General features: G+C 36.1%; 1 protein-coding gene across 7 annotated transcripts in view; it reads right to left on the bottom strand.

Annotated features, from left to right (window-relative positions):
• The window catches only part of BLTP1 (bridge-like lipid transfer protein family member 1), a 189,826-nt gene that overhangs the window by 163,837 nt on the left and 12,775 nt on the right, over positions 1–13,214 (bottom strand). For all 7 annotated transcript variants that reach the window (XM_058666890.1, XM_058666891.1, XM_058666895.1 and 4 more), the window contains exons 4-7: positions 9,777–9,893; positions 8,434–8,512; positions 6,642–6,706; positions 963–1,149 (exon numbers count right to left, since the gene is read on the bottom strand). In XM_058666890.1, coding sequence (XP_058522873.1) covers positions 963–1,149; positions 6,642–6,706; positions 8,434–8,512; positions 9,777–9,893 — 448 coding nt within the window. The remainder of the gene's footprint in view (positions 1–962; positions 1,150–6,641; positions 6,707–8,433; positions 8,513–9,776; positions 9,894–13,214) is intronic.

The following is a 13,214-nucleotide window of genomic DNA, read 5'->3' on the forward strand; positions in this document are numbered from 1 at the left end:
CTTAATTCAAGTTACAAGTATTAACTTTCCAATATTTAAATGTTTCATAACCTAATAAAAGCAAAGGTAGAAATCTAGTATTGTAATGTACAGATGAATCTGTAAGTTTCATTGGTAGTCCTACTTTTATTTGAAAGTACACATGCATATTGCATAATAGTTTTACTTCCCAGTATATTAGTCACTTCCTCCACATTCCATTCTAATGTTCCTGGGGCCAAAGTTTCATCACTCGCACTGTATGTCAACCAACTCTCTTCAATTTTTTCTCATTTACTCTATACCAGCAGCCAGTAAATATCTTTTTTTGTAAGAGCCGAACAGAAAATATTTAGGATCTGCGGTCCATATGATCTTGGCCCCAACTATTCAACTTTCAGAGCATAAAAGCAGTCTTCAATGATATATAAACAAATGTGTATGGCTATGCTCTGATAAAAGCTTATTTACGAAACAAGCAGGCACTAAATTTGACCTGTAGGTTTAAGTTTGCTGATCCTGTTTCAGCATAATTTTTAAAATAAGCTAGTATAATATACACAGATAATCATAGGTAAAAAGCTTAGACATGCCACTCATTAAAAGTGAATTACAGAGTAATACACACCAAATATGGTCATAAATGAATTTAGAAGCATAAAACTCTGTACAAGTACCTTTATTATATATGTTTGACTATATTTGTGTACATGCATTCAAAAAATGTAAGAATAAAACTGCTAACAGCATTTATTACTACAGAGGGAGAGAGCACTGAGGAGCACAGGTGGGCAAAATGCAGACCAGGATTTTACGCTGCATCTTTCTGTAATGTAATGTAATAACACATTACATTATTCTGGATTAGATTTCTAAAAGAATCATAATTATCTATTACTAAAACTTTTAATTACAAATCTAAAATTTGTTTAGGATAATGGCGAATATTTAAATGTTCGAGTCAACAAAATCCCAGTTTGTACCTTTCAATTTTTGACTGAGTTCTTGTTCTTCCACTTTCTGAGGTTTTATCATCCTCCTTCTTGGGTGGAATTATTGTTGGCTCCAAACCAAATAATTCTTGAAGGCGCCCATAAAGATCCGAACGATTATAGACATGAAATTCAAAATCATTAACTGTGATGTGTAATCTGGTTTCTGCCTTTGGATCTAAAGATATAAATCACAAGAACATGTTTCAACAACTTCTTAATTAAAGGACCTGAGTCAAAGTATCTAGTCAAATCTTGTTCACAATTAAACTCAAACAAATTTGTTTAAAATAGAACATTATAGTAAAGACAGACATTTAAAATACATGTAAAATACTAGTTAGAAGAAAAAGAAAATAAAGCTGATGTTACTAATGTATTTTAACGTCACACTAATATATCAACCTGAAGTTCTGGATTCGGGTAACATAATGATAAAATTTTAAAATATTTATGCTAATAACAAAACTATGATTTAAACAATAAAAGTGAATGCAATTCTAAGCATATATTAAAATACCACATAGCAAAATATTTAAATTGTCTTTTAATATTATTAGCATTTGAACCATGGCATCATAAAAAGTAAGATTTTTCATAAACAGTACTTTAGAAATAACTACATAACTATAAAATGAATTTTTTGAAGATTGGGCCAAATACAATAATCTCAAATAAAAAACATTATTGTATTAAGTATAAATAGCAACAGCATATTTAATGTATCTATCTTAAATGATGGCCTGGACACTACTATTTACTGAGGAAATAATCTAAAACAGTACACCAAAGAAAGTAAGAAGAAAGGAACCTGAGTTAATTCTTGATTTTGTTAGGAAAAAAATCACACACTTTCCGAGACCTCTTTTTTAACCTTTATCCATTTTTACCTCTACTAAACAAATTTAATTGAAATTAAAAATCAAAAACTTTAATGCTATAAATCAAGTGAAAATAACTATTATTAGCTTTTTAGTAGCTTAAATTGTGATTTAAATAAGAGGTATATACCCTTTGGTAAGCTATCAATTTTTGCCAAAATGAACAACTGCTTCAAGTGATTTCAGAAAGGATTTTTATTTTTTTTTTTAGAGATTTTTTTTAAAGATTTATTCATTTTATTACAGCCAGATATACAGAGAGTAGGAGAGACAGAGAGGAAGATCCTCCGTCCCATGATTCACTCCCCAAGTGAGCCGCAACGGGCCAGTACGCGCTGATCCGAAGCCAGGAACCAGGAACCTCTTCCAGATCTCCCACACGGGTGCAGAGTCCCAAAGCCTTGGGCCGTCCTCGACTGCTTTCCCAGACCACAAGCAGGGAGCTGGATGGGAAGTGGAGCTGTCGGGATTAGAACCGGAGCCCATATGGGATCCCGGGGCTTTCAAGGCGAGGACTTTAGCTGCCAGGCCACGTCGCCGGGCCCCAGAAAGGATTTTTAATTGACACATATTCCCCAACAAAATGTGAATTTCAAATTTAAAAAGCTAACAATACACTGTCACTCATTTTTAAGTATAATTTTGAAAGCTTATTTGAAAAAAACAACAGCGGAGGAGATAGAAATACCTTCGGTCCATTGGGTTCTTTTGTATCACAAAGATTTTGTGCAATTCCTTTCAGATTTTCTTTCAGCCTATACCCAGAATACAACCACTTCTCATTACCCTGATCCAAAAGACAGCAATAGCTCGTACAGGCATTATCTAAACCTCCTAACCGTGCTATACTTAGCACATTGGAAATATCTTCAGCAACCCTAGGTAATTCTACCCTTTCTACTTTACAAACTGTCGCTGGCTTCCATTCACATTAATAGTCTTTGAAGTGTTTGATAAAATCTGAGGGGATCTGTAGTGCCAACACCCAACACTTAATCTTTGACTCCCATTCCAAGAAAATTAGCCTGTCAGTGTAATGAAATAGCAACAAAACTATTCAATGCTTCACATAATTACTGATAATAACTGATTCCCTTAGTTGTTTCATGCTTCTATCCTTTACCAATGAAGACTTCCTTCCTGACTTCCCACAGTAAACCAGTACACTCCCCACAACCAGCATGCCTTATTCCACTGACTCTGCTTTTATTGTCTTCAATGCTACTTCTGTACTCAAGCATTCCCAATACCATAATATATGCAAGAGTATTTCAAAAAGGCTGTGGTGAAACATAATTAAAAGATTTTGGTGCAAAAAAAGTTAAGACTCAAGCATTGATTTTTACCTTTAGCATATTATCCATGAATCTCTTAAAAGTTACTGATATACTTATTTATTATCTGAATCCCCTCAAAAGGAAAGTAACAGACCCTAAGGGATGGACTTTTTTTATTCACTGTTGTTAATAACCCTGATACCCAGAACAATGTTTAATAAAAAGAATTTTTTCTAATCCCAGAAAGACTTTTACAAGTATGAATTTGTGATATTATTCTTTAAGGCAATAAAAAATTCAATGTAAATTCACCTTAAAATTCAAATTTAAATCACTTGTTTTCAAATTTGCTTATCAACAATTTACTAATGATCCTGAGTACAAACGCCTTGATTATCAGGAATGCGCTATTAACGCTGATCAGTGAACCACAGAAGCAACAAAGGGAAGTCACTTGCCCCTAATGAAATCAGCAGTGATGAACACACAGTGCTTGGATAAAAACGGGAAGGGGATTAATCCCAATTTCATTTCTACCTTGTAGAACATGCACACAGACTCTTTTTTCAACATAAGAATACAGCTACAGACGTGATTATGAAGACAAAGATTTTCAGTTCTAAATTATTTTGACAACACAGATCAACACTAAGTCCAAGCACTAAAATACTAAAGGATCCTCCTGATATTCCCAATTTTATGTTCTCAGTATTTTTTTTTTACATTCCACTAGGCTGGAATGTAAATACCATCCATCCTTATCCCAACATAGAGATGCAAAGAAACTGAAGGCCTAAAAAGCATATCCATATGGGTCCAGCACAAGAGCCTAGTGGCTAACCTCCTTGCCTTATATCCTCCAAGATCCCATATGGGTGCTGGTTTTCATCCCAGCTGCTCCACTTCCCATTCAGCTCCCTGCTTGTGGCCTGGAAAAGCAGTCGAGGATGGCCCAAAGCCTTGGGACCCTGCACTTGTTTCTGGCTCCTGGCTTCAGATCAGCTTAGCTCCAGTCATAGCAGCCACTTGGGGAGTGAGCCAGCAGACAGAACAGCCAGATAAACAAGAGCATTTTCTCAAAGTGAGTATGTCACTTCCCAGAGAAAAGCATCCGTTCAAAAGACAAAGTGGCAGTTTTCCCAAAGTAGCCCTCTCCCTCATATTGACATTCATGCATGCACATATGGATAAAGAAACCATGGACTACACCTACTCCATGGAATATTACTCAGCCATTAAAAGAATGAAATTCTACCACTTGCAACAAAATGATCCAAGCTACAGACCATTAGCCTCAGTGAAATAAGCCAATCCCAACAAATATCACATGTTCTCTTACATAAGGCAACTTCAATGCAAAACACTAGATACATAGGTAAAGAACACTTAAACCTATATATGTTTTTTTCATAATATTCATTATCCAGATTTTTCAATACTTCATATATACCATCATGTTAAAAGCAACTAATGCTGTCATTTAAATGCTTTCTAAAAGAACTGCTTAAAATCAGTTATCCTGACAACAAAATTGAAATCTTGACAGACATCTAATCCACCTTTAATTTTGAAAGCCAGTTATAGCAGATCACTAATTTCATAACCTAGGGAACATTTTACAGGCAGTTCTATGGTACACAAATCAGATATGCTCTGGTTCTTTTCCTGTTCAAACAGTTATACTAGACCCCTAACAAATGTAAATATGCTACTGGCTAAAATTATCCCACCAAACCATAGGGCACAGAATTTAGGCACTGGAACACCACTCTTGTAACACATCTATTATAATACTTTATAATGAAAATCTTGGGCTAGCCACAAACAGCTCTCAGTTCATCTGCCTGAAAGATAGGGTGACCATCTAGTTATTCAGGTAGATCCATCAATCAGGCTTCTAAGTTTTCTACCAATAAATGTCAACCATCTCAACCATGTGCAACAAAACAGATGCAGCTGTTAACCATTACGCTCACTGAAATAAGCCAGTCCCCGAAAGACAAATATCATATACCGATATTGTCTCTGATATGTGAAAACTAACACACAGGAACAAATACACACAACTATGAACTCTACTAGAAAATTACAATGAGTAACAGCATATGTCTTTACTATCAAATAACAACAGAATTCTTATTATTTTTAATTGTACTTTGTTATATTACTTTCTTTTGTTCCTTTTCCTGTATTTGTAATCTAATGAAATATTTATATATCCAAAAGTTGAACCTGCAACAGTAAAATGAATGACTGTGCCACTGTAATAACTTGGGGACATGTAAGAGGGGCTGTAGGGAAGGAGAAGGGGAAGGGAGACAGAGAGTGATGATTCCATACACAGGTAAATCTGTATCAAGGGAAAAAAAAAACAATTATACATTTAAAAAAAGATAATGCTGACTGCTTTTAAAAATGGAGCTATTCACCTTCATCTGATCTTATGCTTCCAAACCCACCTATAACCTTCTAGAAGACTATCCTCAAAGTATGATAAGAGGACCTTTGAAGGAGTCCCAAGATCTTTCTCAGAGTCCAAAATGCCAAAACTACATCTATATTATTCATTTATTCTGCTTTTTCACAATGATTCTCCCAGGAGTGGACATTTTAGCTTTTAAATGACAGTATGACATATTGTTATCAACAGGACTGAAAACAAAAGAATCATAAGATTCCAACTTATTTTCAAATTAAGCCAAACATTTAAAGATTTGCAAAATACAAAACAATGCACTCATTAAATTTTATTTTGCTTTAGAAAATATTTTTCACAAAATACATTATTTTGGTACTAACAGTATTGTTAATGAATTGAGAAATCTTTCTAAATTCATCAGGCCTAATTTCTCATTCAGAAAACACATATAAGCCCCATAAATAAAAGCTGTTTGAGGACTTCAATAATCTAGGCGAACATAAAGAGTTACTGAGATGTCTGATAACCATTAAGTAAACTCAGTGACTCCTTCCTAAAGCCATCGGTATGGTAAATGAAGAGCAGGAAAGTCAGGGGCAGAAATTAGACAACACTTCCAGCAACAAAACATGATGTTAGTTTAAGCATAAAACTCTGAGATGACAAAACGTAAGGCTCTTATGATGAAAAGCACACCCAAGAGTAGCCTTGCACCTATACTGCCTCTTTTATCTCCATCCTTATCCAGTAAATGAAGTCTGTAGTGGCATCAGGTAGAAGTATGAATAAAAGGCATAGAAGCTGAAAAGCAGGTAGCATCTAAGATCAGAGTGCTATGGAGATCATATTAATCACAACTAGGGCGAGGTCCACAGATTAACAGAAGAAACTAGTAACGGAGGTAGAGGTCACACTGAAAATAACCTTGAAGCCAGGAAGCTGTTTTAAGTTTTTCAAATAAGCAGTTGATAAATTTATAAATTCCAAAGTTTTAAAACTACCTATGATAAAAAGTAAAACATACAAATACCCATAAAGAAAATTTTGATTATATAACTAAACGTTTTAAAAACATGAAAAAAGAAAAACTTACCATGTTGCTTCTGTTTTGGGTTATACATTTTCCACCACCGAAAAATGATAAATCCATCCTGTATTCTAAATATAATAAATTTTTAAAATGAGAATCTATGATTACAATTTACTTAGGCCATTTAAAAAATATTTATTTATTTGAAAGATAAAAGGGGTCAGCACACACATACAGGGAGACAGAGACACAGAGAGAGATAAACCATTATCCATTGGTTCTCTTGCCCAAACAGCCACAACAGCCAGGTCTGGGCTGCAGCAGCCAGGAGCCAGAAACTCCACCCAAGTCTCCAAAAAGGTGGTAGGGACCTAAGCACTGGAACCATCTTCTGTTGCCTTCCCAGGCCCGTTACCAGCAAGCTGAATCACAAAGGGGCAGCCAGTATGGGATGCTGACATCCTTAAGTGGCAATTTAATGCGCCACAACCTCACCAAAACTTCACCACAGCATAACCAGTCTCCTAAGGTCATTTCTTAATTAGTTGCTACCTAAAACAGACAACTGATAACAAAAAAATAAGGAAAATCCTCAAAGGACACTAGTATTCACAAATTTACATCCTTCTAAGAATTATAAAGTGTGACATATCATAATTTTCCAATTGAAAAAGAAACAAGATTTTGTATAGCTCTAAATTATACTAACAATTAACTAAAATATGTAAGGCAAGATGTTTGAAATAAAATTTTCTTAATTAGGTAACAATGTGAAAATAGATTAAATTTAAAAGGAAAATGAAGAGCTTAATATAAGAACCTTTTCCTTTCTAAATAATTATTTTTTAAAGTAAAAATAATTATATAAATAGGAAATCAAATCTTGAAAAAGGTATGTTAGAGCAAACTTTTAAAGATATTCCTTCATCTTGTAAATGTACCTTCTCCTCATACCCCAAAATATGCACTTACAAATTCTATTTTCCACAACTGATTGGGAAGTAATTTTAGGCTGATATAGAAAGTTGTGTCTCACAATTTTAAGTGGAGTGCGAGTGCTGTCAAAACCTGTAACCTCTCAATTAATTAAAAACACTGCTTAAATTGTGAATTTTAAGAAAACAGGAAAAAAGTAGGCTTCTTCTTCAAGACCTACAAACATGAAACATTCAAACATGCTAGGGCACCAGTTCAAGTCCCAGCTGCTCCATTTCCAATTCAGCTCTCTGCTTATCACCTGGGACAGCAGTAGATGATGGCCCAAGTTCTTGGCTTCTTGCACCCACATGACAGGCTGGGAAGAAGTTCCTGTCTCCCAGGTTCAGATCAAGTTAGCTCTGGTCATTGCAACCATTTGGGGCATTAAACTACAGACAAAAGACATCTTTCTCTGTCTCTCCTTTTTTCTTTGTAAAAAATCTTTCAAAGAAAAAAAAATCTTAAGAAAATTTAAAGTTGCAAACAAGCACTAAACTTACAAATTTATTATCTCAAGTAGGAAATTAATGGATGAGTGTTAAACATTCTCAAACCTTCTGTTATGTAACTGACCACCATAAATTCTCTGAAATTGGGAGATAATTTAAAATTTTTTTCTTCAATTTTTCACCCAGAAACTAAATGACATTATTCAATTCTATAAACTAATATCTGATCAACTTTTTGAAAATCTAGTCTTAGATAAATAAGCCTACTAAAAAAAATTTCTTAAAATTCAGTTAACACAAAAACCAGTTCATAAGGTGTGACTTGCTAAAAGTTTTTTATTTGCAATTTTATTTGAGTAAGTCACATAATCAAAACATTACTTCAAGGACGTTTAAAATGGATCCTTTTTAATTTTTTATTTTGTTACCTAATAGACATGTCTTCTGTAATGTAATAGATTTCACGAACCATGACTTTTCCAGAAAGAACAGAGAAAGAGAAGGAACCTGTTGCAGGGAAAAACAAACAGAAAACAGCAATTAATGTAGTTGTTTTAATACATAAAAGCAAATAGACCTAATAATCTTTATTTGATAACTAAATCATCTCTTCCTACTCACTTCCTGATATTCTTGTAATCTTACAAATTTTTCAACATCCTTTCCCTAATATAACAAAAAATACCATAAATATCAATATGCTTCAAGCTACTAAAGATCCTATCAGGGAATTTCTTTAAGTCACTGCTTAGTACAAATAATTTTCTTTATAATGCACTCTTTATGTAAACCCAAAGCACAGACTAACTCATCATCTGTCTCTTTAGGTCACTGCTGGAACCAGCCACCAACACTAATTAACAGAAGACTGCTTCTGATTCGGGGATGTGTGTGTGTATGCGTTTATTTATTTGAGAGACAAAGATTTCCCAAATGTCTGAACAGCCAAGCTGAGAGGCGAATCCAAATCTGGCACATGGACTCAACTATTTAAGCCACCATTGGCTGCCTCCCAGTGGTATGTATTAGCAGAGCATCAGACATGATGCATGGAAGCTCCCTGACATGGGAGCAGGGTCAGAACATGAGCCTGGAAGCTCCCTGACACGGCAGCAGGGTCAGAACATGAGCCTGGACACTCTGATGGGGGTTGTGGACATTCCAACTGGTATCTTAACTGCTAGCCAAATGCCAGTTCCTACTGACATCTTAGGGAAGTCTGACGAAGATGAGAATAGTTCTATCAAGTCATTCCTCCCTGTACTCCGGGTTCCAAGCAGTTTAGGGATTTCCAAAGTAGAGACTCCTAATATACTTCCCAATCCATAAACATTCAACTTAAACAGCTGTCAGAAATCAAATCAGTAAAGCAAACTGCAAAATAAAATATACAACATGATTCCAAAGTATCAGATTGCCTTTCTTAAGAGTAACAAAAACTATCAAGCATTAAAAATTTTCTTCAGACTATCTAGAATTACTATTTCTATATTTTATATATGCCTAAAACTTTCAAGTTATTTTATTAGCAACAGAATAGTCAAAAAGTTACTGTAAAAGCCCTTTATGAAATAAAAACATGGCAAAAGATGTAACTAACTGGTAGTTCATCTCCAGTCGTGAAGTGCTTTGTGAGCTAAATCCCAAGCCATTATTTAAACCTCCATGATACAAAGGTAAACCTCTAAATCAATTATTTATTTACAAATGATACATTTGTAATACACATCTCAAGATGTTAAGAAACAAATCCAGAGTTACTTAAACTTACCAATATGGATATAGCCATGCTTGTATAATCTATTAAGAACTAGAGTTAAAATAAGACCAACATTTCGAGAATTGTAATATGTGAGGTAAATAATCCATCCGCAGGACAAAATGGTAGCTGTCGGAAAAAAGAAAAATGAAAGATAGGATTTACATCCATATGATAATCTGTCCTCTTACAATTTAATACCTGGATTTAAAAACCAGAGATTAATTCTACTCTATCCAACTTTTCTTCCTGTTCACTCATTAGCTAGAAAAGGCAGAAATTCCAATGAGATCAATGTTAGCAAAGTTTCTAATACAATTCCTTTACTCCTGTTTCCTTTCTCACTGCTTTGCTTTGTAGCTTCAGTCGCTAAACATAAATAAATATGTTCAAGGAAATCTGTAATCTCTTAAATTTTCTGAAAAACACCAACTTTTATTATGCAGAAACTTCACACACAAGTTCATTCTCAAGCTAGTAACTAACAAATAGCCTACTTGAAAAGACAATTTCTTAATCACAGAAATTACATTAAATAGGCCTCCATTTACTAGAAACTTTGGTGTAATTGTTAAGTCATTAATCTACCTGTGAAAAATATCACTGAATATTTTCTTTTATTTATCCTTCTCAAATTATAACTATTTGGGGTTGGCACTGTAGCACAGTAGGTAAAGCTACTACCTGTGATGCCAACATCCAATATGAACACCGGCTTCTGTCTTGCCATTTCTGATCAAGGTCATTTTTTTTTTATTAATTATTTTGCATTATGTGACAGTTTCATAGGCTCTGGGAATCCCCCCACCCCTCCCCACGCCCCTACCCCCTGGTGGATTCCTCCACCTTGATGCAGTATTACAGTTCAAATTCAATCAAGATTCTTTCCTTGCAAACATATACCAAGCATAGAGTTCAGCTACTTATTGTCCAGATAAATTCAACAGTTTCTTGGGGAGACCATTTCTGGTCCAAAGTTAGAGCTGGTAGAATATCATCCCAGTCAATTAAGAGTCCCAATATAACATCAACAGCAATTTGCAACATTATGGAATTGACATGGTTTTGAGTAACCAGTATGTGAAAAAAAAAAAAGAAGCAAGTTCTTAACCACAACCTCTGATTAGCTCATTGACATTTCAATTTTAGTTTATATACAGGACCAGATCGGATGCTATATACCTTAAAATGGCTATAAGGTACCATTCAGCTGTCTCGTGTCTATTTCATTTTCGTATTTAGCCATTTGTTGTGTTGAAGTATAATTTTGCTGATCTTGGCAGATTTTAGGATAATCTAGACTGGCTTGCAACTCCAACAAGACATCTGTCGACAATTAAGGTGCAGAACATTTTTTTGGGGGGGGTGGGTGGTGTGCAGGAAAATCCTCAACACCATGGTGAGGAGTGACTAATCTTTGTGTCCCACCCAGCGAGGCATGAGCCAATCCACGCCAGCTCTTTCCTGTCAGATTCCAAGCTATGCTTTTTGTTGTTTGTCTGTTTATTTTAGTTTTTTTTAGTTTGTATGATTGTTTGTTTGCTATGAGGGGTTTTCGGAGCGATCCCGATGGTCATTGCGAGGGAGAGTGGGGGTCCAGAGGTGGAGCCAGGCTCGGACCAGAGAAAGCTCTCCTCCCTGGTCCCGAAGGAGGTTTACTGTTCTTCTGTTTCTGCGGACCGCTCAGGGCTTCTGGCTGTCTTTCCAATGACATTGGTTTCTACATGGTAGTGTTTGGACTTCTTCCATCCCCTGCGGAAGCTCCGGTTGGGGGTGGGTGACCTCAGAGTACTCGGCCTCCGAGGGCATCCAATTTCCTGTGGCCTCCTGATCAAGGTCACTTCTAATGGCCTGTAAAAAGTAACTAAGGATGGCCCGAAGCGCTTGGGCCCTGCATCCACATGGGAGACTAGAAAGAAGCTGTGGGTTCCTGGCTTCAGCCACTGCAGTAATTTGGGGAGAAAACTGGTGGACTGAAGATCTCTTTCTCTCCCCATCTCTCTTTTACTGTACTTTTCAAATAAATAGATCTTGGCGGAAAAAAAAAAAAGACATACAGAGTATGAAAAAAGTGACAGAAGTTCTAGGGAACAGAAAAAGGACCATCTGCAAATAAGGACTAAATCTGCCCTTAATTAAACCACAGAGTGAACTTCAATTCTGCTTTTCCTACTAATGCTAGGCATTTTATTTTGTATGGATTCACTAACTATAATTTACACTGGCTGTTTTTACTAAATATGCAGAACTCAAAGTTTACCTGCTAATCCAATACTGCTAATAAATCACAAGGTATAATTCTTTCTCAATATACTTTATCTCTACCCAAATCCCTACCCACCACACCCTACTGTGCAATCAAAGAAGCACAAGCATACCCTCCAAAAATACCAGCTAATGTACCCACTGTAAGATACTTAAGCTCCATGGGCCTCAACTGCCCAACATGTTAAAGGGAAAGAATAGGGCCCAGTGCAGTAGCCTAGCAACTAAAGTCCTTGCCTTGAATGCACAGGATCCCATATGGTTACCAGTTCTAATCCCAGCAGCTTCACTTCCTGTCCAGCTCCCTGCTTGTGGCCTGGGAAAGCAGTAGAGCACAGCACAATGCTTTGGGACCTTGCACCCACATGGGAGACCCAGAAAAGGCTCAGGCTCCTGGCTTCAGGCTGGCTCAACTCCAGCTGGCTCACTCTGGCTGGCTCCTGGCTTCAGACTGGCTCAACTCCAGCCACTGAGGCCACTTGGGGAGTGAATCATCGGATGAAATATCTTCCTCTCTGTCTCTCCTCCTCTCTGCATATCTGACTTTGCAATAAAAATAAATAAATCTTTAAAATAAAATTAAAACTAATAAAGGAAATGAATAAAACCCACCTTCACAAGATTACTCTGAGCACTAAGTGGGACAACACATGTAAAATGTCTAGAATATCGATCATACAAAAGATGATCCACAAATCTCCTTATCCTCCTAATGTTCCTATAATTCTCTCCAAATTTCTAACTCCTTTGCCAAGATTCAAACTGTTTTTTCATAGAAGCTTTCTGAATAGTAACAGACTATGGTAATCTCACTCTTTCCTAGTATAACTTATCTATTTCTCCTCTTTATTCATAGACATTCATTATTCATTCAGATGCACACTCTCTCTCTCTTCATCCAAACCCGATTTATGTCTACAGTTTTGAACTATTTGTATATACCAGAAAATGTCTGGAATATTATACCAAAAAGATAACACAAAAGCCTATTTCCAAACCCAGCACCTTGGCCTAGTTACTAAAGTCCTCACCTTGAACGAGCCAGAATCCCACTTGGGCACCGGTTCTAATCCCGACAGCTCCACTTCCCATCCAGCTCCCTGCCTGTGGCCTGGGAAAGCAGTCGAGGATGGCCCAAAGCCTTGGGACCCTACACCCGTGTAGGAGACCCAGAGGAGGATCTGG

The sequence above is a fragment of the Ochotona princeps genome, chromosome 7, assembly GCF_030435755.1.
Source record: "Ochotona princeps isolate mOchPri1 chromosome 7, mOchPri1.hap1, whole genome shotgun sequence".
NCBI lineage: Eukaryota > Metazoa > Chordata > Mammalia > Lagomorpha > Ochotonidae > Ochotona > Ochotona princeps.